The sequence below is a fragment of the Manis pentadactyla genome, chromosome 12, assembly GCF_030020395.1.
Source record: "Manis pentadactyla isolate mManPen7 chromosome 12, mManPen7.hap1, whole genome shotgun sequence".
NCBI lineage: Eukaryota > Metazoa > Chordata > Mammalia > Pholidota > Manidae > Manis > Manis pentadactyla.
In genome coordinates, this window is record NC_080030.1 from 72317030 (window position 1) to 72341453 (window position 24424).

General features: G+C 38.4%; 1 protein-coding gene across 1 annotated transcript in view; it reads left to right on the forward strand.

The window, feature by feature from the left end:
- ROS1 (ROS proto-oncogene 1, receptor tyrosine kinase) overlaps positions 1-24424 on the forward strand; it is a 118267-nt gene that overhangs the window by 28471 nt on the left and 65372 nt on the right. Inside the window, 9 exon segments of the mRNA XM_057489314.1 lie at positions 1715-2211; positions 3530-3742; positions 4775-4885; positions 6056-6234; positions 8069-8260; positions 13898-13998; positions 19090-19304; positions 19593-19753; positions 20130-20274. Coding sequence (XP_057345297.1) covers positions 1715-2211; positions 3530-3742; positions 4775-4885; positions 6056-6234; positions 8069-8260; positions 13898-13998; positions 19090-19304; positions 19593-19753; positions 20130-20274 — 1814 coding nt within the window.

Below are 24424 nucleotides of genomic sequence, written 5' to 3' on the forward strand. Positions count from 1 at the left end.
TGATCCATAATTTCTCCAGTTTTAGTAGTTTTCTCTCTCTCCTTCTTGGTACAATGTACGTATGTGGGAAAAACCTCTTTTCTGGGACTCAGAGACCTGGGTTCCAGTCTTGGATTCGTCACAATTTTATGGCAGGACTCAGGGTCTCATTGCCTCTTCAGCGCTCTCCCCAGGAAGCCCTTCCTACCTCCGTTTCTTCTTTCTGTTGCACTGTTTCTTTTGCTGAGCAATTCAATGCCAGTTCGTTTCTCTGGTCTGGTTCTCACACTTATCAAGAAGCTGGTTTATCGAGAATATTGCTGACAGTCACCTGAGGACACAGGACTTGATGGTTAATAACAAGTAAAAATTTTCCATTATAAAGAACTATTTTTCCCAAATAAAATGGACACATTTTTAGCTCAATTGTGCCACTTAATTGCAGTAGCAAGCAAATTCATGTCTGTGACGTTTGTTTTATCTATCCATATGGGCAAGTCACTAGTGCCCAGTTGGGTTATTCTGAGGGTGAAATGAATATTCTCTGAGAAAATATTTTGTGACTTCCAAATGCACATATGTGTGAAGGATAAAATCTAAGAAGCTGTTTGGGGGTTATAATTAAATATGACCAGATAATTGTAGGTTAATAACTAATAACTAAGGTCAGTGTTTGTAAGATTACACTTTTTCTTTCCTGTAGGAATAAAGTTGTTTTTGTTTTGAATGGAAAAAATAGCCCATGTCAATCTTTATTTTCATAAATTGACCTTGAAAAAAAGACTTTGTTATAACTTTAAAATCAAGGTTTTCTATTCATACATGTACCTAATTTACTAGAAATTATTTTTTCTTAGGTTCAAATGTATTACTGAATTATAGAATATTTTTTTTAAAAACCCTGTAATGCAGGACAAGTCCTTTGGACTCTCTGGATCTTGTTTTCCTCATTTGTAAAAGTCCAAGATCCTATGAAATGCAACATTGCTGGCAATTTTACAAAATGACTCATTCTGATGGTAATGAACTTCACCCACTAAATCAAAATTCTTCAGTGGTTCCCTTCTCCTGACTGGCGGGTGGTTTTTCCCAGCTGTTTTACTCACATATTGGGTATTTCTTCATTATTTGTAAAATGGTAGCTCTGTTGCCCCACTCAATTGTAAATTTTAAAAGGAAGCTTAGGCCACTGCAATTGCAAAGTAGATGTGGCAAATATTCTTTGTTGCAAAAAAATAGCTGTGTGGTTTGAAAAAATTGACTTAAATGTTTTTGCTTTCTTCCATTTCATCATTCACAATGCATGGGGAATTTATTGACAGGAATAGACTTAAGAATCTGTGCATTTGGAGAAAAGTGTTTTATAATGAATAACATGTTTAGCCATGTGGTTTTTATATAAAATGTTTTCCTTTAAGAGTTGGCTTCATTAGAAAAATCTTTAAAGACCCTTTATATTCTTAAATTCTATGATTCCTTAAAAAGGCACCTATAATAATTAGAAGACTAAGCATTTTAAGTAAAGCTAAAGTTTTCCGATGTTCCAACTTCTAACTTAGAATAGTGCATATCTCTAGTAAATTCCTTTACCCTTTGGCACCTTGGGAAAGGCTGTACTTAGTGACTCGGGAGATACATGGTTCTGATTGCCCAACAGGATAAAGCTATGGGCTGAAGAGGTTACCCATCCACCCTTCCACTGAATCACATGAGGCTTCTTTTGTTCCTTTGTCAGGTACGTCTTCTACCTCCTGAGAGACGGCATTTACAGAGTAGATCTCCCTATGACATCTGGTCGGGACTCAGCAGCCAGCCGTATTGTGGAGAGCTGCACATTACAGGACTTTGTAGTAAAGCCACAGTCCAAGCGAATCATTTACTTCAATGACACCACCCGAGTCTTCATGTCAACATTTCTGGATGGCTCTGCTTCCCATTGTGTCCTGGCTCAGGTCCCCTTTGCTGACGTGAAGAGCTTTGCTTGTGAGAACAATGACTTCCTTGTCACAGATGGAAAGGCCGTCTTCCAACAGGACTCTTCCTCTTTTAATGAGTTCATCGTGGGATGTGACCTGAGCCACATAGAAGAGTTTGGGTTTGATAACATGGTCATCTCTGGCTCCTACACGCAGCCACACCCTCTGCTGGGCTGCCCGCTGCAGCTCTCTGTGCTATTTGGCTCCCACCAGGCCCTCGTTCAGTGGAAGCCACCTGCCCTCGCCATAGGAGCCAGTGAGTGGCCTCTCCCCAATGTGGTTACCCGCCTCCCTGGAAGGAGAGGGAAGCTCGACCTGGTGACATTGCAACTCAGTTTTGAGAACCTATATATGATTATTTAGTTATCAACCAAAGTAATACTTAGGCCCAAAAAAGTGTTTGTACATTTGTTCTGCACCTGCTAATTTTGCATTAGGAGGATCTCTGTATTTCTCAGGTAAATGCCAACAGAATGGTTCAAACATTTATTGAGTGTCTACTAGGAGCCAGACACTGACATTTTAGTCTGAGTGAATGTAATAGCTAGGAGGATAGAGTGCTTAGGTTGAGATTTTGTATCCATTCAGGTCTTGCATGAATGTGAGCAAGTCCCTAAAGCTCTGTGAATTTGAACTTCCATCTCTGGAGAGACAGTGTGTGTGATGGCTAAGCAGGTGGGTTCTGGAGCCAGCCTGCATGGGTTCAAAGGCTGGTCTTGCCGTTTATTAGTAGAACCACACTGGGCAAGTTAGTTAACCATTCTGTGCATCAGTTCCCACTATTGGAAAACAGGAATGTTAAGTGTGTCTTTCTATGGGGTTGTCATAGAGATTAAATTAAGATGGGTAAGTAGAACACTTAAAACTGTCTAGTACAAAGGCTAGCAAACTTTCTCTAAAAAGAAACAGATAGTAAATATTTTCAGTTTTGTGGGTCATATGGTCTCTGTTACAGCTATTCACTTCTGCCCTTGTAGTGTGTAAACAGCCATAGATAATATATGAATGAGTAACTGTGGCTGTGTACAAGTACAACTTCATTTACAAAAAGAGACAGTGGGCCAGACTTGGTCTGTGGGCTGTAACTTGCCGACCCCTGGTTAGCAAATATAGCCTATTTTTAACTTTGAGACAGAGTTAATTATGCCTGTTTGCTGTAAATATGTCAAAGATGGCTGAAAATTAATAGGCCTTTTTCTTGTATTGTTTGGGTTTCTAGGAGGAAGGTACTTTATAAACACTGGAAATAGTACTAGAGATTCATCATTTGGTTACACCTGGTGATGTTACTGAAAAACCTCACTGACAATTCTATGCAGCCAAGCATACAGCTTTGACTGAATAGTGTCCTCCAATTTGTTGGTAGTTACGTGTCCTTCGATGGAGCAAATGAGTAGCATGATGGAATGGACACTGTCCTAGTCATATGGTCAATATTGGAGATTAGTGGGGTAACAGGTATAACTGTTCAATCACCCTTCTGTTCAAGATGAGGCTGTAGGTAGGTGACAACCCTTTGTTTGCTCTTGCTGATGTCATCCTGATCAGAAATATTGTTTAACTCTTCTGGTTAGGCCCTTCTGCTTGGCAAAACTGGTCTTATGAGGTGGAAGTGTCAACCCAAGACTTTCCTGAAACCACTCACGTTTTCCCTGACATAAGTGGGACCGTGCTGAATGTATCTGAGCTGCGGACTTCTATGAAATACAAGGTTTCTGTGAGGGCAAGTTCTCCCGCGGGGCCAGGCCCCTGGTCAGAGCCCTCAGTGGGCACCACCCTAGTCCCAGGTGAGAAAGGGTTCTTGATTTGGGGAGTAATTCTGTCATAAGAGGCCTACTCTCTTTGTTCTTAAAAATTTCTTGCCTTCAATGTGTTGAAGAAACTAGAACAAGGGAGCATTGCTGCCTGGAGTATGAGCTTCATGTGCATTAGGAAAGCAAATAAAGCTCTTTATGATATTTAACTTATGTTTCTAGCCTACTACTTTAAAGTTTTCAAGATATTTTTGAGGAAACAGTATAATTTTCTTCTTTTCCCTGGCTTTCTTCTCTATGAAGCAATAGCGCCCCTTGAACTCTGAAGGCCATGGTGAGAGAAGTTGAGGGGCTATGGAGAATGCTGAATTCCATTTGGGTGAAAGAAAATGGAAAGATAACTGTGTCATTTACAGTGCAGTTGTTATCACAGTTACTTCTGGGTGCTCCGAATGGGACCATGGCAACTGGCAGCCAACGGAGGAAAAATTCTGCCATGACCATGACATTACTATAGAGGAGACATCACCACTATTTCTCTTCACATTCAATTTCAAATATTTACATAAAAACCAGAATGTATGTTTAATATGTAGATAAGCAGATACAATTACTTATATTGTCACACAGTAAACCTTTGAACAATGCCAGGGTTAGGGACATGAAACCCCCTGTGCAGACCAAAAAGCTGCATACAACTTTTGGCTTCCCAAAACTTAAACTAATAGCCTGCAGTTGACTGAAGTCTTACTGATAATATAAATAGTCAATTAGTACATATTGTGTCTGTGACATGTATTATATACTGTATTCTTACAATAAAGTAGAGAAAATATTTCTTCAAACTGTTGCAAATCTCCAAAAAGTTTTCCAAAATATTTATTGAAAAAAATCCACCTATAAGTGGACCCATGCAGTTCAAACCCATGTTGCTCAAAGGTCAACTGTATTTTTCATAATGTTGATATCCTTTTACTTTATAAAGGAAATCTTAGGATATAAGAAGAGTGCATTACAAAGTATGCTTTCTGTTATATTTCTTTTAATTCCCATTTTACCGAACAGCTTTGGAACCACCATTTATCATGGCTGTGAAAGAAGATGGGCTTTGGAGTAAACCATTAAATAGCTTTGGCCCAGAAGAATTCTTATCCTCTGATATAGGAAATGTGTCAGGTAAACACCAAATCCCTTGTTCACTTGGATGACAGGTTTCTACTCATAAGGCTTCCTAAGCTATTCAATAAATCAGAAGAGCTGAGTGTTTTGGTATAGGTTAATAATGAAAGGAAAATATATTAACTGAACTGTACCGCCAGTGATACCACTAAGAAAATGTCAGCTCTCAAGTAGGAAACCTATTTATTATTTTATAAAATGTGAAGTTATTTATTGATTTATGCCTATTTCAGGAAGCCTTTGATATATGTTTCATTTGTTTTAACCTATCACTGTTGTCTCATGGTAGCAGCCTATCTTGTTTCACTAAGACAGCCATACTATTTTTTTATTGTTTTCTAAAAAAATTTTTTTAAATTTTGGTATCATTAATCTATAATTACATGAGGAACATTATGTTTACTAGACTCCCCCCTTCACCAAGTCCCCCCCACAAACCCCATTTCAGTCACTGTCCATCAGCATAGTAAGATGCTGTAGAATCACTACTAAGATAGCCATACTTAAGCAATTTATTAAGTTTGCCATAAGACTAAAGCAAGGAATGGCTGCATGGAGTTCTAAATAAAGTGTAAGAAAGAATTTCTTGACAAAGAGGATTATTAAGTAATGAAAGGGTGATTTTTTCTGGCAGACATTAGAATGAAGAAAAGCCCTCATTCTAGGATGGTATAACAATGATCTTGCCTGAAGATATCTTCTCTAACTAAGAATATTGAATCTATTTGCTTGGCCATTAAAGACACAACAGCATTTCTAACCAACACAGGAGTCAGACTTAGCAGGTTGTGATGGAATGAAGGGTGCTTTGGAGTTGGCTTGAATCTGTGAGGCCTTGAGCACAATAGATGATCTCACTGAGTCTTGAGTTCACCATGTCAAGAATGGGGATAATTCCTACTTCATACCTTTGTTTTAGGAGTTAAATGAGGTATGGAAAGTGCCTGGAACAATGTTTGGCAAAGAGGAGATACTCAGCGAATATTAGTTCCTCTCACTGGTCTCTGAGGTTAAGATTTTGAGATAACAGTGTTGAAATAATCTAGTGAATATCTATAGTAGGATGTGCTTTAAAATTACATTGAGGTATATAGGCGATTTGTTGACTCACCATGTTTATGCTGTCATCTGTGAAAAATAACTGCTTCCAATTCACTTTGTTTTGAGACATGGATTGGTATAACAACAGCCTCTACTACAGCAACATGAAAGGTGATGTTTATGTGTGGCTGCTGAATGGGACAGATATCTCAGAGAATTACCGCATACCCAACATTGCAGGAGCAGGGGCTTTAGCTTTTGAGTGGCTGGGTCACTTTATCTACTGGGCTGGAAAGACATATGTGGTAAGTTAAAGCTCAGCATTCTGGTTGTTCAAGCACAGAGCCCACCCACTTAGTGACTTCCATGTTTCCATACTTGTGTACTACCTAGGCTATTATTTATTTAATCTGTGCCTCCTAACCTACTCACTTTTTAATTAGAATGCATTTATGTGCAAAGAAAATTTTATATCACTATTTGGTGTACTAGTTATATATTTTCAATAATATCTTAGAATAAATATATTAAAATGTTCACCTGTGGGTCAGTGTCCTGGAGGACAGTGGCACACTCCAAAGTCATGATTAAAGGAAACCAAACAAAGGAACTGTTTTCAGAGGTGTGGACAGGGCGAAGGAAAACTAGCAATGGATGGTGAAGCATACCCTGGGCTTGCAAGTGTGGGAGGATATACCACTTCCAGGGGTAAAGGGGGTTGGGGGAAAGAAGGACCTGTGAAGGGTGAAAACATAGGAATTGTGGACATGACACACAGCCACTGCCAAATGTATGGTCTGGCAAGGAGCGATCTGGGGGAATAAGTACTCCAGTCGCTCTTTCCTTGTGCCTTCCAGTTTTCTGCCTGTGCTTCCATTGGCTGAACCTCTCTGGAAGCCAGGGAACAGGGAGTCCAGTGGATGCAGTCTATAGATGTCAGCTTTCGGGGTCACAGAGTACAGGGTTGAGAGGGTGCAGAGTGGATCTGGATACAAAATGAAAACATCCTGCACGTTGGTGTAGTGGTACACTTTGAAGAGAAGGATGGTTAATGATGAGAACACTGGTTTGACAGATCAAGAAATATGATACCAAAATCATTTTCTGATCAGGATAGCACTTGTTGTCCATTCATTTATTCACTCAGTAATCATTTGTCTTTACTCATGTGCTGAGAACCTTGAGGATAGGCATAGTAGGGAATATAGAGTAAATAGTAGATACAAATCTGCTATTCCTAGAAAAACATCAGCTATTCACATACAAAAAAATTTATCCTTTTGTTGTGTAAAATGCACTGGTTTTTATTATATTCAGTGTTGTGCAACCATCTCCCCTTGTCCCTGCTCTTTTGATGAGATAAAATACATATACAAAATAATAGGAGATGCATGCAAAGCAATGTGTTTACAGGTAAAGCAATATTGTATAGTCTGAAATCATAAGTGCCAATGATATGCAGGTAGAATGGAGTTGAGTATTAATCAGAGAACACTCTCTAAATCAGGGTAGTTTAAAAATAATTTTGAAGGAGGAAGTGAAAGACATAAAAATTGGTTTCAAGTATTTGCTCTATCTCTTATGAAACTATTTAACTCCAGGAAATATTATTTAACTTCCTTGAACTCAGTTTACTTGTGAAAAAGTAGGTTATAGAAATCCTTCATACTGTTAGGGTTACAAGAGCTAATATTATAAAATATTAAAAGAGCCTGACATATAATAGCTACTCAATAATGTCAGTAATTAATATTTGGGCAACACACTGATAGAGGGGAGCAAGGAGAGGTGTCATCATTTATCAGGATATATACATCTTCAGGGGTTTAATCAAACACATTCTTATCTAGAAGCGTTTCAATTTTCCGGATGTATGGTTAGGAAGAGTAAGTATTTTAATTCAAAATGAATTGACTGCCCTTCCCTTTAGAGACAGCAAAAGAAGTAAGCTCAATGGGTGTCAGTGCCATGACTGTCATGTTTCCAGGGCTTTGCATGCTATCCAGCACTTAATGCTAAGAAATATTTGTGGTGGAATGAATGATGAATGTTGCAAATTATTAATGATTGCAATAAATTATTCAGAAATAATGATCTCACTTGAAAATCATTAACCAACCGTACACTCATGTTTTGTAGATACAAAGGCAGTCTGTATTGACAGGACACACAGACATTGTGACTCATGTGAAGCTGTTGGTGAATGACATGGTGGTGGATTCAGTTGGAGGATATCTCTATTGGACCACATTATACTCAATTGAAAGCACCACGCTAAATGGGGAAAGTTCCCTTGTACTACAGGCACAGCCTTGGTTTTCTGGGAAAAAGGTAATAAATCAAAAATAAGATCTGATCATTTAATAATACTAACTCATGCTATTGTATCCATAGGACAATACTGTTTCTGCTTATTGTGAGTAAAGTAGAATCTGAAAGGAAGTCCTGTTAGCAGTAAGATCTTCGTATAACCAAAATTTCTCTAAGTCTAACTTGATAATCATAATTGATTAAATAAAACAAAATAAAGTATGGAGATTTTTGTAGTTTGCTTTATCTTGAATGAACCCACGCTTAAATGCATTTTAATTTCTTACTTTTCTTTATTGTCTTTGGGAATTCTACTGCATATTTTAGAGCTTCCTGTTGGACAATGACTAGTTGTTTTATTATTTGCAATCAATTTTGTGTACTGCATGCTCTAAAAATGATGTGAGCCCCCCTGGGCAAATTACTTGACTTCTCTATGTCTGTTTCTTTATCTGAAAATGGGTCTATTAATACTTGTACTACTTCTTAGGGTTGCTGTTAAGATTAACAGATAATTCATAGGATGTACTTAGAATAGTTTCAGGCACATGGGAACTGTTCAATAGTTAAGCTCTTATTATTGTAAATGAGCCTGAAAAAACCACCTGACATAGGAATGTTTCTAAAACTAATGTAAGTATTACTTCCTCAAATTCTGGAAGCAAAATCTATTTTTCTCGATCCTGTTTAGTTAACCTCTTGCTATCTCATTTCTGAATTTTGTTTTTTCTGATCATATATACATCTAGGAAACTTAGAAATTATGGAAAAGCATGAAGAAGGAATAAGTCATTCATACTATTTTTCTACTTAGGGTATTTAAATTTTTTCTTTTTTTAAAGTTTTTTTTCTGTTAATTGAGATAAATTACACCTAATGCAAATATAACAGGTCACTTATAAACAAACAAATTGTTGAGTCACTTGATCCCCAAGTCTGTAAGATATATATGGGCTATAATTTCTAGGATATTGCCCTGGGCAAGTTCACTGTGGATTCAGTGTGATCAGAGAAATGACAGTAGACCATTCTTGGGATGAAAGGGTTATACCCAACTTTATTTCCATGGTGGCAGGTCAATCACTAAAATCTTGTTCACTCAGAGCGAGTCTGTATGCAGCAAGCTGGTCTCTGCCTCTGGGCCTCTCTGCCTGCACAGCCGTCCTCTGGGCCTCTGTCCTCAGTGCTGCCACCACTCCAGCCTCTGCTCTGCTCTCCTGCAGCCTTGCAGCTGTGCCACCATGTCACCCAGAGCACTGGATGGAGCTCTTTATATAGAGTCAATAACAACGTATTGCTCACACATGTGTATTGAGCTAGCCAACCAGGGCCAGGTGAGAATCCTGGCCACAGGAACTTTCATTTTATCCACACTTCACCCCTCCAGGATTCTTTTCTCTCAATCTATGTGCCCTCAATCCTCTGCAATGGTCCATGTGTGAGAAAGCTCGAGCATTGTAACCAAATTCCATAATAACAACAGAGACTGTGACAATATACAAATAACAAAAATTACAACAAATTATAATTACCCTCAAGCCTGAGGAGATCCATGGCCACCAAGCGGTCATCCTGGCTGTATTCAAACCAGTTCTACTCGAAGGAGTTAACCAAAAGGACTATGGGTGGGCCTTAAAAATACCCACCTTCTCCAGCCTCTCCAGCAAAAAGTCTCGTAGGCACACAGGCTGATCCTGTTGCTTTATCTCTGCCTTCTGCTTCATCCTCAGCAGTCAGAACTGCTGCTCCAGTATCAATTTCCACAGCTCCAGTCTGATTTCTTTCTGTCTGCTCCTGCCTTTTCAAACCAACTCACATCTGGGTCCTCATGACCTTCACAGGGCCCTTTAAATTCTTCCTTCAAGAAGCAAACCATATTTCCTTTTGTGCTGGAGCCTGAGGATAGAAGAAGAGCATGGAGTGCTCCACAACCTGAGGAGAGGGCTGCACCTCTCTTGAAAGAACCTGTGGTTGCTGAGTCTTTCTGGATTTCCACCAGTTTTCTACTGGGTGGGGTCTCAACCAAGGAGAGGCCGATGCCTCCGGCAACGGCAGGGACTCCACCCGCACCCATTCTTCAGACCTCCGCTCCTCCATTTCTGGTGCTGATGGCTTCACTACATCCTTCTCTTGCCCCACAGCACCTGGAAGCCTGCGTGCTGCTGCTTCTTGCATCACTCCTTCTCAGGCCTCTCCCTTCGACTGCCCCATGGCACCTGGAAACCTGCACTCCCATACTGCTTCTTCTTGTGCTGCTCATTCTCAGACCACGGCTCCTTCTTGTGCTGCTTCCTCTTGGGCACTTCATAGTGACACCATTTCAGTCAGCTTTCTCTTGGGGTGGACCCCAGTCCTCCACCCCTTCACAATACCGCATTTCTACAGGGGAATACTCGAATGTTATCCCTGTCCATAGGTGCAGCCTGCTGAAACACTCCTTCCATGAAGGCAGCTTGTTTTTTTTCCTTGGTCACCAGTGAATCCTGCCAACTATGCCAATTGTCTTACCAATGGGTTTCAGCCTCAGGCAAGTTCACTATGGATTCCATGTGACCAAAGAAATGAGAGTAGAATGTTCTTGGGGTGAAAGGGTTATACCCAACTTTATTTCCATGGTGGCAGGCCAATCACTAAAATCTCGTCCACTCAGAGTGAGTCTGCATGCAGCAAGCCGGTCTCTGCCACTGGGCCTCTCTAGCCACACAGCCATCCTCTGGGCCTCTCTGCCTGCATGGCCTCTGTTCTTGGCGCTGTTCTGCTTTCCTGCAGCCGATTGGCTGTACCACCATGTCACTCAGAGCACTGGGTAGAGCTCTTTATATAGAGTCAATAGCAATGCATTGCCCACACGTGTGCTGTGAACTAGCCAATCAGGGTCAGGTGAGAATCCTGGCCACAGGAACATTCATTTTATCCACAGATATTTAAAGAGATCTTACTTGCAAATATGGACATTTAAAGGAAATAGAAATTTACATACTCTATCCAGAGATTAATCATTCCTGTCAAACAATGATGAGATCCCTTACTTCTATTTTGGAGCCAACTGAATCTAAATATAAGGAAAATTTATTTTTTATGTCTACATAATAAATGTTAGGGGCAAACACTTCTTTTTTTTCGGTAAAAGCATATTAAAGATAATATTATCTCAAGAGTAACTTACTATTCACTCCTGGGGCTTTGTTAATAATTTCTGCTTATTGCCCCAGCCTGGTTGAGAAATTCCACTGAGGAAAGCTCTGGGGTGGCTCTGGAGACTTTTCCATAAATGAGTGGGTCATTAAATTTCTCAGCATGTTTGGGGAAGTATCCCATTCCTTAGATTTCCACTCCAAATCCTCTCAAGGCTGGTGAATATTGCTGCTTGGGCAAACCCGTGTTCTGGTTCCGTGGTTCTGATGTCTTAGCCATTTGTATCATTAATGGTAGTGGCTGAAAACAACATATTGCATGGAGTAAGCTCTCTACCTCATTATCATTCCTTTTTATATGTTACAGGTTTATCATGGAACCATACGATACTTTGCAATCAACAGGTATAATAAAATAGCCAGTTATTTAGAAAGATGTATGATATTTGTGTGATGAAAAGAGAGAATAAAGTGAGATATTCATCTGAAGCAAAGAGATACTTCTACCACATCTGATGGGTTGGGCTCATAGTATATGGAACATTTTACCACAGGATTAAACTTCAAGGTTTTAGTTTAGATCATACATTGGATTGTTTTCAGTGTGTGAACATTATTAGACAGCAATGACCCAATGCCTAAATTTTACTTACAGCTTGAATGGTTGGTTGTATTCCAGCAAAGGGAATTGCAGAATCTCCTTTTAAAGAGATAAAATAGAGTTCATCTGTAATTTAGAAGACTCTAGTGCATCTCACTATGAATAACCAAACAAGATTAACCTGATTTCAGTTTAGCTGAAAAAATACTCTCAACAAATTTCATTTAGCCTGAAGCAAGGACAGGATTTAACTCCAAAAGGTTGGAAATTCAGAGAATAGTTTTTTTTTTTACCTTTTGGGAAATGAGTAGGTTGAGTTTTCTGAAGATAAAGGCTATGATTTATATGATACCTGAAGGTTCTGGTAGCCAGTGCCTCAGGGTTAATTGTTTGTAGCAGACCTTGAGTCACCTGCCAGCAAATATTTTTAGTTCTTGGATACCTTTATTGTATTTTTTTTTTTTTACATTTTTCACTGGCTTATCATTTTTCCTTATGTAATGCTGTATCTTGCTAAAGATGTAGTCATCTACTTTAATCTTAACTGATACATCTCAGCCTCTAGGTCTGTTGTGGAGAGATTCCACTACTTGTGGACAGACTCTTGGCAATCTCAGCTTATTTGAAAAGTACTATAAAGCCAAATGAGAAAAAAAAACTCCTTTGAATTGTAACTTTTATCTCATGCGCTCTTTCTCACAGGGGAAGCAGTCTTTTCTTAGGCCTCACCTAGACAACTGGGCACAAAATTAAGATAATGGGTTGTAAAAAGAAGACAAGGAAAGAGTAGTAAGAAGTCTTTTTCAGATGTCAGCTGGATATAGGACTTTATATACACATGACTCTGTAGGGAAAATGGAAGTTCCTATGGACAAGATCCTCACCTGACCCTGATATACTTACCCACTGCTCATGTGCAACATTCACAGGTGAATGCTTACACACGTGTTGGCAGTGTGACATTACTGACTCTATATAAAGAGCTCTTCCCAGTGCCCTGGGGCTTCCAGGTAGTGGAGAGGTCCGGAGGTGGACAGGATTCTAGCACTTGATCTGTTATCATGAGAATAAATCTGGGTATAAACCCTTATATACCCCAAGAACACTCCATTGTTATTTTTCAGTCTCACGGAATCCACAATAAACTTGCCCAGGGCTGAAACCCTTAGGTGAGACTGACTCTATCCAAGCATGACACATATCAATTATAATTCAGGGTTTTTATCCCTGTGTGTATTAATTTTTAAATGTATCAGGATATTTTTGGTTATAATTAACAGCAAATACAATTCAAAATGGTTTAAACCTTTGGTTTTCAAACTTGGTGGCACACTGGAATTATCTGGGGGAATCTGAAAATGTACTGGAGACTGGGTTCCATCCCTGGAGAATGTAATTTAATAGGATGAGGCCAGGGAATTGAGATATTTAAAGAACTCCACAGGTGAGTCTAATGTGCAGCAATGTTTGAGAACAACTGATTTAGACAGCAATGAAATCCATTGGCTTATGTGGCTGAAGAGTCCAAAGTTATGGCCAGCTTTAGGCAAGGCTTGACACGTGGTGCAAAGTTCCTGACTCACTGGAACTGGAATGTGGTTGAGAATTTATATTTGTAACAAATTCCCAGTTGATGCTGCTCCTGCTGATCTGAGGGTCATACTGTAAGAACCACCTGAGCTAAGTATACAGAAGTGCATAACAGATAACCCCTACCTTGGGGGGTTTTAGGAAGTAAGTGCTTATTACATAAAATTATATAGCCATTTTTCACATTTTTATATTCAGTGAAAGGTAAAAATCCACTAGTTTGTTATTCCAAAGAGGATATTAAAGAGAAATCTATACCTTAAGTGTGACATATTCACAAAGTTATCCTTCACACATTTATTTGATTTGTTTTCTTATTTTATTTCTGTTTAGGTTACTGCTCTAACTTTAGACCTCAGTAATGGTCTCCTGTATTGGTTGGTCCAAGACAGTCAGTGTATTCACCTGTACACAGCCGTTCTTTGGGGGCAGAGGTAAGTAATATCCCATAAAGACAATTAATTGAGAATCAGGGAACAACTTGCCCCTCAGTTATAAATAATAAGCATGAGAATTCATTCTTTCTATAAACATTTACTAATTGTCCACCGTGTTGCAGGCATTGTACTTGTAGGGAAAGACAGGTTTGTAAATAACTAATTACAATAGAATGTGGTGACTGGATGGGGTATCAAGAGAGTACAGCAGAAGAATGCTCTTCACAAGTCCAGGAAACAGATAGGGTTTTCTGCGGCTTAACAGACTATACATTATGGAGTTCAGGCAGAAATCATCTTGTATGTCACATGTGAAAACTGGAGAGTGGAAAGAACCACAAGATTTATCTTCTTGATCTGTGTCCTCCAACTTAACCCCCTGTTATCTCGTTGGTATCTCCACATCCTCCATATTGGTATTGTCAGATATTTTTTTCTATACTTTTACTTTTAAAAATTAGGTATAATGTACATAATGTAAATGCTCAGATCTCCAGAATTCCATTATATCAGCTTCGATGAATGCATTTTTTAAAGGTCTTATTGATATATACTCTTATGAAGGTTTCATATGAAAAAACAATGTGGTTACTACATTCATCCATACTACATACCCCATTGCAGTCACTGCCCATCAGTGCAGTAAGATTCCACAGAGTCCCTATTTGCCTTCTCTGTGCTACATTGTCTTCCCGATGATCCCCTCACATGATGTGTGCCACTCATAATACCCCACAATCCCCTTGCCCCTCCCCTATTCTTTCCCTTTGGTAATCACTAGTCCCTTCTTGGAGTCTGAGAGTCTGTTGCTGTTTTGTTCCTTCAGTTTTGCTTTGCTGTTATACTCCACAAATGAGGGAAATCATTTGGTACTTGTCTTTCTCTGCCTGGCTTATTTCACTGAGCATAATACCCTCCAGCTCCATCCATGTTGTTGCAAATGGTGGGATTTGTTTCTTTCTTATGGCTGAATAGTATTCCATTATGTATATATACCACCTCTTCTTTATCCATTCATCTATTGCTGGACACTTAGGTTGCTTCCATATCTTGGCTATTGTAAATAGTGCTGCAATAAACATAGGGGTGCATATGTCTTTTTGAATCTGAAAAATTATAATTTTGGATAAGTTCCTAGGAGTGGAATTCCTGGGTCAAATGGGATTTCTATTTTTAGTTTTTTGAGGAACCTCCACATTGCTTTCCACAATGGTTGAACTAGCTTACATCCCCACCAGCAGTATAGCAGTGTAGGAGGGTTTTCCCCTTTCTCCACATCCTCGCCAGCATTTGTTCTTAGTCTTTTTGATACTGGCCATTCTAACTGGTGTGAGGTGATATCTCATTTTTGTTTTTATTAGCATTTCCCTGCTAATTAATGATGTGGACCAACAGGTCATGTGCCTGTTGACCATTTTGAATTTCTTCTTTGGAGAAGTGTCTCTTCATATCCTTGGCCCATTTTTAATCAGATTATTTGCTTTTCGGTTGTTGAGGTGTGTGAGTTCTTTATATATTTTGGATGTTAACCCCTTGTCAGATATGTCATGTACAAACATATTTTCTCATACTGTAGGATAGCTTTTTGTTCTGTTGATGATGTCCTTTGCTGTGCAGAAACTTTTTAGATTGATGTAGTCCCATGAGTTCATTTTTTGCTTTTGTTTCCCTTGCTCAATGAGATGAGTTCAGGAAAAAGTTGCTCATGTTTATATACAGGAGATTTTTGCCTATGTCGTATTCTAAGAGTTTTATGGTTTCATGACTTACATTCAGGTCTTTGATCCATTTTGAGTTTACTTTCATGTATGGGGTTAGACAGTAATCCAATTTCATTCTCTTGCATGTAGCTGTCCAGTTTTGCCAACACCAGTTGAAGAGGCTGTCATTTCCTCATTGTATGTCCATGGCTCCTTTATCGTATAATAATTGACCATATATGCTTGGGTTTATGTCTGGGATCTCTAGTCTGTTCCACTGGTCTATGGGTCTGTTCTTGTGCCAGTACCAAATTGTCTTGATTACCGTGGCTTTGTAGTAGCGCTTGAGGTTGGGAACCATAATCCCCCCAGCTTTATTCTTCCTTCTCAGGATTGCTTTGGCTATTCAGGGTCTTTTGTGGTTCCATATGAATTTTAGAACTATTTGTTCCAGTTCGTTGAAGAATGCTGTTGGTATTTTGATAGGGATTGCATTGAATCTGTAGATTGCTTTAGGCAGGATGGCCATTTTGACAATATTAATTCTTCCTACCCAAGAGCATGGGATGAATTTCCATTTATTAGTGTCCTCTTTAATTTCTTTCAAGAGTGTCTTGTAGTTTTCAGGGTATAGGTCTTTCACTTCCTTGGTTAGGTTTATTCCTAGGTATTTTATTCCTTTTGATGCAATTGTTTTCCTGATTTTTCTTTCTGCTAGTTCATCATTAGTGAATAGGAATGCAATAGATTTCTGTATATTAATTTTGTATCCTGCAACTTTGCTGAATTCAGATATTAGGTCTAGTAGTTTTGGAGTGGATTCTTTAGGGTTTTTTATGTACAATATCATGTCATCTGCAAACAGGGACAGCTTTTGGTGGCAGGTTGAGTGCTGGAATCACATCTGCCTCTGCGGCCTTCACAATCTGTTTTTGTCTCTGCCTCTGGGCAGAGCACTGGGCAAAGCTCTTTCTGTAGTAACACTGACAATAGTGGCGGAGCTCTTTCTGTAGTAACACCAACAATAGTGGCTCATTGCCATCGGGTGTGTGGGCATTAGCCTAGCAGTATTCCAATTACATCATCAAGTACTTAGGGTCATGTGAGGATCCTGGCCATAGGAACTTCCATTTTCCCTACAAGTCTTGTACATCTTTCATTAAATTAATACTTAAGTATCTAATGTTTTTTGATGCTTCATATGGAGCACTTTAGGATGTGTGTAAGTGCTCTGAAACTGAGGATACATACTTTTCATCAGATTTTCTAGAGTCTAATTGTATAAAGGCCAAGAACTCCTGCTTTATGAACACAAGTCAAGATTACTTTTAGAATCAAATGCAATTTTGGGTGTTTGCTGGAAAAACTTTATTACCAGTATAACAATATATCTGGCTTGGATGTTGAATAAGGTACCCCTATTATTAAAGTTCAGGCATGTTTAGTTAAGTCAGGATTGGTTCTGCTGCTTCAAAGGATCCTACACTCTTGCTATTCTCTCCACCTGATATGTTCCTCAAACTCAGTTCCCTTGGTTAATTTGTGTTTGGACTGCATGTCTCAGCTTAAATGTTGCTTTCTAAGAGAGGCTTTTTCTGGCTAGGCCTCATTAGGTCTCCCTGTTAAGGAACCTACTCTATCTTTCCTTTTATAGAACCATTCAACAGTATATATTTTTGCTCATTACTTGCCTTTTCTGCTAGGTGTATATCCTATGAGGGCAGTGATTGTATTTGCCTTATTAACATTGTATTCCTAGTGGCTATCACAGAACCAGGAAGATAACATTTGTTGAATGAATGAACAGATGAATGAAACCTCAGGACAGTAACCTCCCTGACCTCTGTATATATATCATGCTTCCTGAATGGTTTATCATTTTATGATTTTTTTGTTGTTGAACTTTGATTTAAGTTCAGCTTTCCCTGTTGCTGGGGACTGAAGGTTTGAAGTACTGACCTCCAGAAAGTGAGGAGGTTGGGGTGAAGTGGTACTCAACATCAGAGGTCACAAATTTTTGGGTTAGCCCCCAAGATTTCCACAAGATGATAGTCTTTAGATACAAATGAGGGGCAATCCAAGCCAGTGGCAACTTAGGGATATTCAGTCTCACCCTGCATAGAAATCTGTCACGCAAACTTTTTTGGGAATGGGAAACAAACACACACTCTGTGAGCAAGTCTAGCATGAGCACACTCACAGGATGTAGGCTGTAGCAGCCCTGTGGGTGGCCCAGAAGGGCCAGGCTTCTCAGGCCAACTGCGTCTCATCCAGTGGACTTCCTTCCCTCTGGAATTTGGTTTGACATCTCATGAGGTTACTGAAAAGTTCTAATGAGAAGTGGAAACAACAAAGTGTAAAATTAGACAAGTGAGTGAAAGTACAAAAGGCAAACCGGATGCTGTCTTCATAACTGAGTAGGTATGAGTAAATAGTATTTTACTAGAAAAAGGACTATGGGAATCATACTAGTGAATATGCTTCATTATAAGATTTACAATTCCTGACTATGATACTCTGAGGTAGCTTCAGTTTTCTCAGGAGGTATTATGGAATTTTGAAAACGGAACTTTTATTTATTTTGATTTGAAATGCCATGCTTTATATTTTATGAAGAGGGGAATATCAGCACTTTAAAAAGATTTAGAGAAATCACTAAAAGAAAAATAATGAAAAAAAAAAAAGTCAAACCACCACTCCAAAAGGCTAGAAATCATTGAGATCATTTTTATTAAGTACTAGGCAACTGGAATAGTTTTAGAAACAATTAAACAGATTTTTAAGGTAAAAATCATTGTAAAATTCCTGTCACTGAAAAACCTGTGAAAGTAATTTAAACAGTAGTCTGTTTACTTGAATTCTCTGGTGTGAAAGGAAAATTTTGACTAAGCTATAGAAGTTAATACATATCATTGGAACAACAGACAGTTGTGAATAATAATAAATAATAATAAATATAAAAATAAAAATAAATAATAATAAGGTGAAGGACTCACTGGGCTAGAATAATGAATTACAAGTAAATAAGATGACTCACCAAGAACTGGAGGAAGGCATGACTATGAGGAGAAACCAGTCAGCATGTTGTGCCTTTGCTGTAGGGAACTACCAAAAATCAACAGTGTTTTTATTTATTAAAACTTATGTAACACTCTTGCCATTGCAATATCATATGAATAGGAAAAGCCCTAGAAAGTTTGCTTTAGGTATACCTTGAGAAAAATGTAAAAAATGAACTTAATATGAAACTAAGAATAATGACAATTACTGTTGCAAAGTACTTTCTCTTTGTTTTCACATACACAAACATACATTTTCTCTAGTACTTGAATGTACCACCCTTGCCTCACTTGGGATACACACATTAATTGGTGCCATATTTCAGCAGTGTTGGGGATACTAACATCACAGAATTTGCAGCCTGGAGTATTTCTGAAATTTCTCAGAATGCACTGAGGTACTATAGTGGTCGACTCTTCTGGATCAATGGCTTTAGGATTATCACAGCTCAGGAAATAGGTCAGAGAACCAGAGTCTCTGTTTTGGAACCAGCCAGATTTAATCAGTTCACAATTATTCAGACATCCCTCAAGCCTCTGCCAGGTACAACATTTTATTCTTGCTTACCCTATATCTTCCATACTTTCTGTTAAATGAGTGTTTAGCTTGGGATTTTTTTTAAGAGGAAAAAAGGTTTAACAGTTTCTGTTGGTTTGCTTGTAATCAGTTTACTCAACACAAATTTAAAGCCTGAAACAAAAAGATGATCTTCAGGATATATTAAAGGAAAGGAAACTCGTTTTGTTACTAATTATTTGTAATTTCTATTACTCTTCTTTGTTTCCTTTGGGTGATTGATAATCCATCTCCCTCTATTCTTTCATTCCATAGGGAACTTTTCCTTCGCCCCTAAGGTTATCCCAGATTCCATTCAAGAGTCTTCATTTAGGATTGAAGGAAATGCCTCGAGTTTTCAAATCCCGTGGAATCCTTCCCCAGCAGTGGAGTGGGGTGTAATTTTCTACAATGTAGAATTCAGTGCTCATTCTAAGGTATGGTATTGGTTCCAAACTTCCACTTTTCAAACACACTGCACCATCTACATTAGCCCTGTCCATGCTGGTTTGTACTTTCTTCACTTTGTCAAGCCCAACTCCTTTTTTTGTTCCCATAACATTGGGTTTTTAAGATGATTCCCGAGAACCTCTGTTTACAGCCAGTTTCTGACTATTTTGTGGTTAGTGTTAACAAGTGGTACACTTAAACTGGGCTATATGGGACAACATGGAACTAACCAACATTAGCTTTTTCAAAATTGCAAGTTTTGACTTTACATGAGAACCAAAGTTTGGAGATTTTAGTTGATTAGGAATAAAAAATGGTGTGATACTCTCCCTAAGAAAATAATGTTTTATGCTTATATTTTAGTTCCTGACTAGTGACCAACAGACTTCACCTGTATTTACTGTGGAAGGGCTGGAGCCTTATGACTTATTTAATCTCTCTGTCACTCCTTATATATATTGGGGAAAGGGACCCAAAACATCTCTATCACTTTGAGCACCTGAAACAGGTACAGGGGTTAAAATCTCTTTTTAAAAAGAGGCAGAACCTCACTTTCCATGATCTAGAATGGATAGTTAATAATTTTTAAAAATAACTTTCAGTTTTGCTTGATGTGTTTATATGCAATACTCTCTAAAAGACCTTTTATAGGTTAGAAAGTCAGTATAAAAATAAATATGCACAATTTATTCCCAAAAGAATATTCAAGGATTTCTTAAAGATGGCATCACTTAAATTACACAAGAACAAAACCCCTGGACCAGATGGCTTCACTACTGAATATTATCAGACATTTAGAGAAGACATAATAACTATTCCCCTTAAATTTTTCCAAAAAATAAAAGAGGAGTGAATACTTCCAAATTCATTCTATGAAGCCAGCATAACTCTAATAGAAAAACCAAAGACACCAAAAAAAAAAAACTACAGACCAATATCCCTGATGAACATAGATGTAAAAATACTCAACAAAATATTAGCAAACTGAATTCAAAAATATATCAAGAGGATCACACATCATGATCAAGTGGGATTCATCCCAAGGATCCAAGGATGTTACAACATTCAAAAATCCATCAACATCATCCACCACATCAATAAAAAGGACAAAAAATACATAATCATCTCTATATATGCTGAAAAAGCATTTGACAAAATTCAACACCCATTCATGATAAAAACTCTCAACAAAATGGGTATAGAGGACAAGTACTTCAACATAATAAAGGCCATATATGACAAACCCATAGCCAATATCATACTTAACAGTGAAGAGCTGAAAGCTTTTCTTCTAAGATTGGGAACAAGACAAGGATGTCCACTCTCCCTGCTTTCATTCAACATAGTACTGGAGGACCTGGCCATAGCAATCAGACAAGACAAAAAATACAAGTAATCCAGATTGGTAAGGAAGAAGTCAAACTGTCACTGTTTGCAGATTACATGATATTGTACATAAAAAACCCTAAAGAATCCACTCCAAAACTACTAGATCTAATATCTAAATTCAGCAAAGTTGCAGGATACAAAATTAATATACAGAAATCTATTGCATTCCTATACACTAATGATGAACTAGCAGAAAGAAAAATCAGGAAAACAATTGCATCAAAAGGAATAAAATACCTAGGAAAAAACCTAACCAAGGAAGTGAAAGACCTATACCCTGAAAACTACAAGACACTCTTGAGATAAATTAAAGAGGACACTAACAAATAGAAACCCATCCCATGCTCTTTGGTAGGAAGAATTAATATTGTCAAAATGGCCATCTTGCCTAAAGCAATCTACAGATTCAATGCAATCCCTATCAAAATACCAACACATTCTTCAACGAACTGGAACAAATAGTTCTAAAATTCATATGGAACCACAAAAGACCCTGAATAGCCAAAGCAATCCTGAGAAGGAAGAATAAAGCTGGGGGGATTATGGTTCCCAACCTCAAGCTCTACACAAAGCCACAGTAATCTAGACAGTTTGGTACTGGCACAAGAACAGACCTATAGACCAGTGGAACAGACTAGAGAACCCAGATATAAACCAAAGCATATATGGTCAATCATTATACGATAAAGAAGCCATGGACATACAATGGGGAAATGACAGCCTCTTCAACTGGTGTTGGCCAAACTGGACAGCTACATGCAAGAGAATGAAATTGGATTACTGTCTAACCCCATACATGAAAGTAAACTCAAAATGGATCAAAGACCTGAATGTAAGTCATGAAACCGTAAAACTCTTAGAAGAAAACATAGGCAAAAGTCTCCTGGACATAAACATGAGCAACTCCTTCATGAATATATCTCCCTGGCCAAGGGAAATAAAAGCAAAAATGAACAAGTGGGACTATATCAAGCTGAAAAGCTTCTGTACAGCAAAGGCCACCATCAATAGAACAAAAAGGCATCCTACAGTATGGGAGAATATATTCATAAATGACAGATCTGATAAAGGGTTGACATCCAAAATATATAAAGAGCTCATGCACCTTAACAACCAAAAAGCAAATAATCCAAGTAAAAAATGGGCAGAGGAGCTGAACAGACACTTCTCCAAAGAAGAAATTCAGATGGCCAACAGACACATGAAAAGATGCTCCACATCGCTAATCATCAGAGAAATGCAAATTAAAACCACAATGAGATATCATCTCACACCAGTAAGGATCACTACCATCCAAAAGACAAACAACAACAAATGTTGGCAAGGTTGTTGAGAAAGGGGAATCCTCCTACACTGCTGGTGGGAATATAAATTAGTTCAACCATTGTGGAAGCAGTATGGAGGTTCCTCAAAAAGCTCAAAATAGAAATACCATTTGACCCAGGAATTTCACTCCTAGGAATTTATTCTAAGAATGCAGGATACTGAATTCAAAATGACATATGCACCCCTATGTTTATTGCCACACTATTTACAATAGCCAAAACATGGAAGCAACCTAAGTGTCCATCAGTAGATGAATGGATAAAGAAGAGGTGGTACATATACACAATGGAATATTATTCAGCCATCAGAAGAAAACAAATCCTACCATTTGCAACAACATGGTTGGAGCTAGAGGGTATTATGCTCAGTGAAATAAGCCAGATGGAGAAAGACAAGTACCAAATGATTTCACTCATCTGTGGAGTATAAGAACAAAGCAAAAACTGAAGGAACAAAACAGCAGCAGACTCACAGAACCCAAGAATGTACTAACAGGTACCAAAGGGAAAGGTACTGGGGAGGATGCGTGGGAAGGGAGGGATAAGGGGATTAAGGGGCATTATGATTAGCACTCATAATATAGGGGCTGTCACAGGGAAGGCAGTATAGCACAGAGAAGACAAGTAGTGACTCTAAAGCATCTTACTATGCTGATAGACAAAGACTGTAATGGGGTATGTGGTGGGGACTTGAGAATGGGGAGAATCTAGTAACCACAATGTTGCTCATGTGATTGTATATTAATGATGCCATAAAAAAAAGATTGCATCGCTTGACAGTAATGATATATATGAGGCAGAAACTTGATGGTAATGATATATATGAGGTAATTTAGAAATGCTTAAGGAAAATGGTCATTTTAAAGCAGCTTTGTGGAAGGCAGGATTATCAGGAGACATTCTTACAGACAGTAACTCTGAATCAATTGTAGGTAAATAACTGATGTCTAAATTTAATGTTTTCCTTTGAAATATATTTTTAAAAGATATTAGCATTTCTTTACATGCATATGTCACTTTAAAGTGATTTATAGGTATCGCTCTTTTACTAAACATTTATTACAAAGCTATCATGTGTCAGAAACATAATTTCTTCATTTCATTTGATCCTCACACAGCTCTGAGGTAAGATAGGTGCTACTACCTCAATTATGCAAATGAGAAAAAGGGAGCTGAGTAGTTGCTCAATGTCAAATAGCTAGAAAGTGGCAGGGCTTGGGCTTAATCTGTACTTTTCACCATAGTTTCATCAAATCTTCATTCAGTCATTTTTGTAAATGTTGGTAAGTGATGGTATCATATTGATTTAATTTATATGTACTTCCTAGCATAGGACTTGGCAGGGAGTAAGAACTCGATAAAAGTGGACATCCATTCACCATTGTGCTTATCATTGAAAGAATCTTAACAGTAAAGAAATTGATCCACGAGTTTCATAACAGGACCATAGCGGAGCCTGGGCAGGCTCGGGAGCAGGTAGCAGGCAGACACAGGTGTGCTCCCTTTGAGATTGTCTTGGGGTGTCAGCTTTCAGTGGATTCTTCTGTGGAAATGGGTTTGACTGCACTCAGCAAGGCATGCACTGGGCTCTTGCATCATTAGCACCCTGCTGGGTGTTGGGGGCAAAGGAAGAATGATAAGATTTGGCCCTTGCCTTCAGGAAATTATTCAAATTAACAAATATTTATTAAGCACTTACCATGTGCCAGTCCTATACTAGACTTGGGGGATTCAACAAGGAATAAGACAAGGTGCTTTCTCTGATGGAGCTCATAAAGCACTAGAAAGACAAACACATATACTGCTAATGATAATGGAAATAAGACCATAAGAACTGAGTAGCAATGTCATAGAGTGAATGGACAAGACTGTGAAACCTTCCCCTCTATGAAGCCATCTCTGCCTTCTTAGGAGAGGGCGATACACACACACACTGATAGAGCA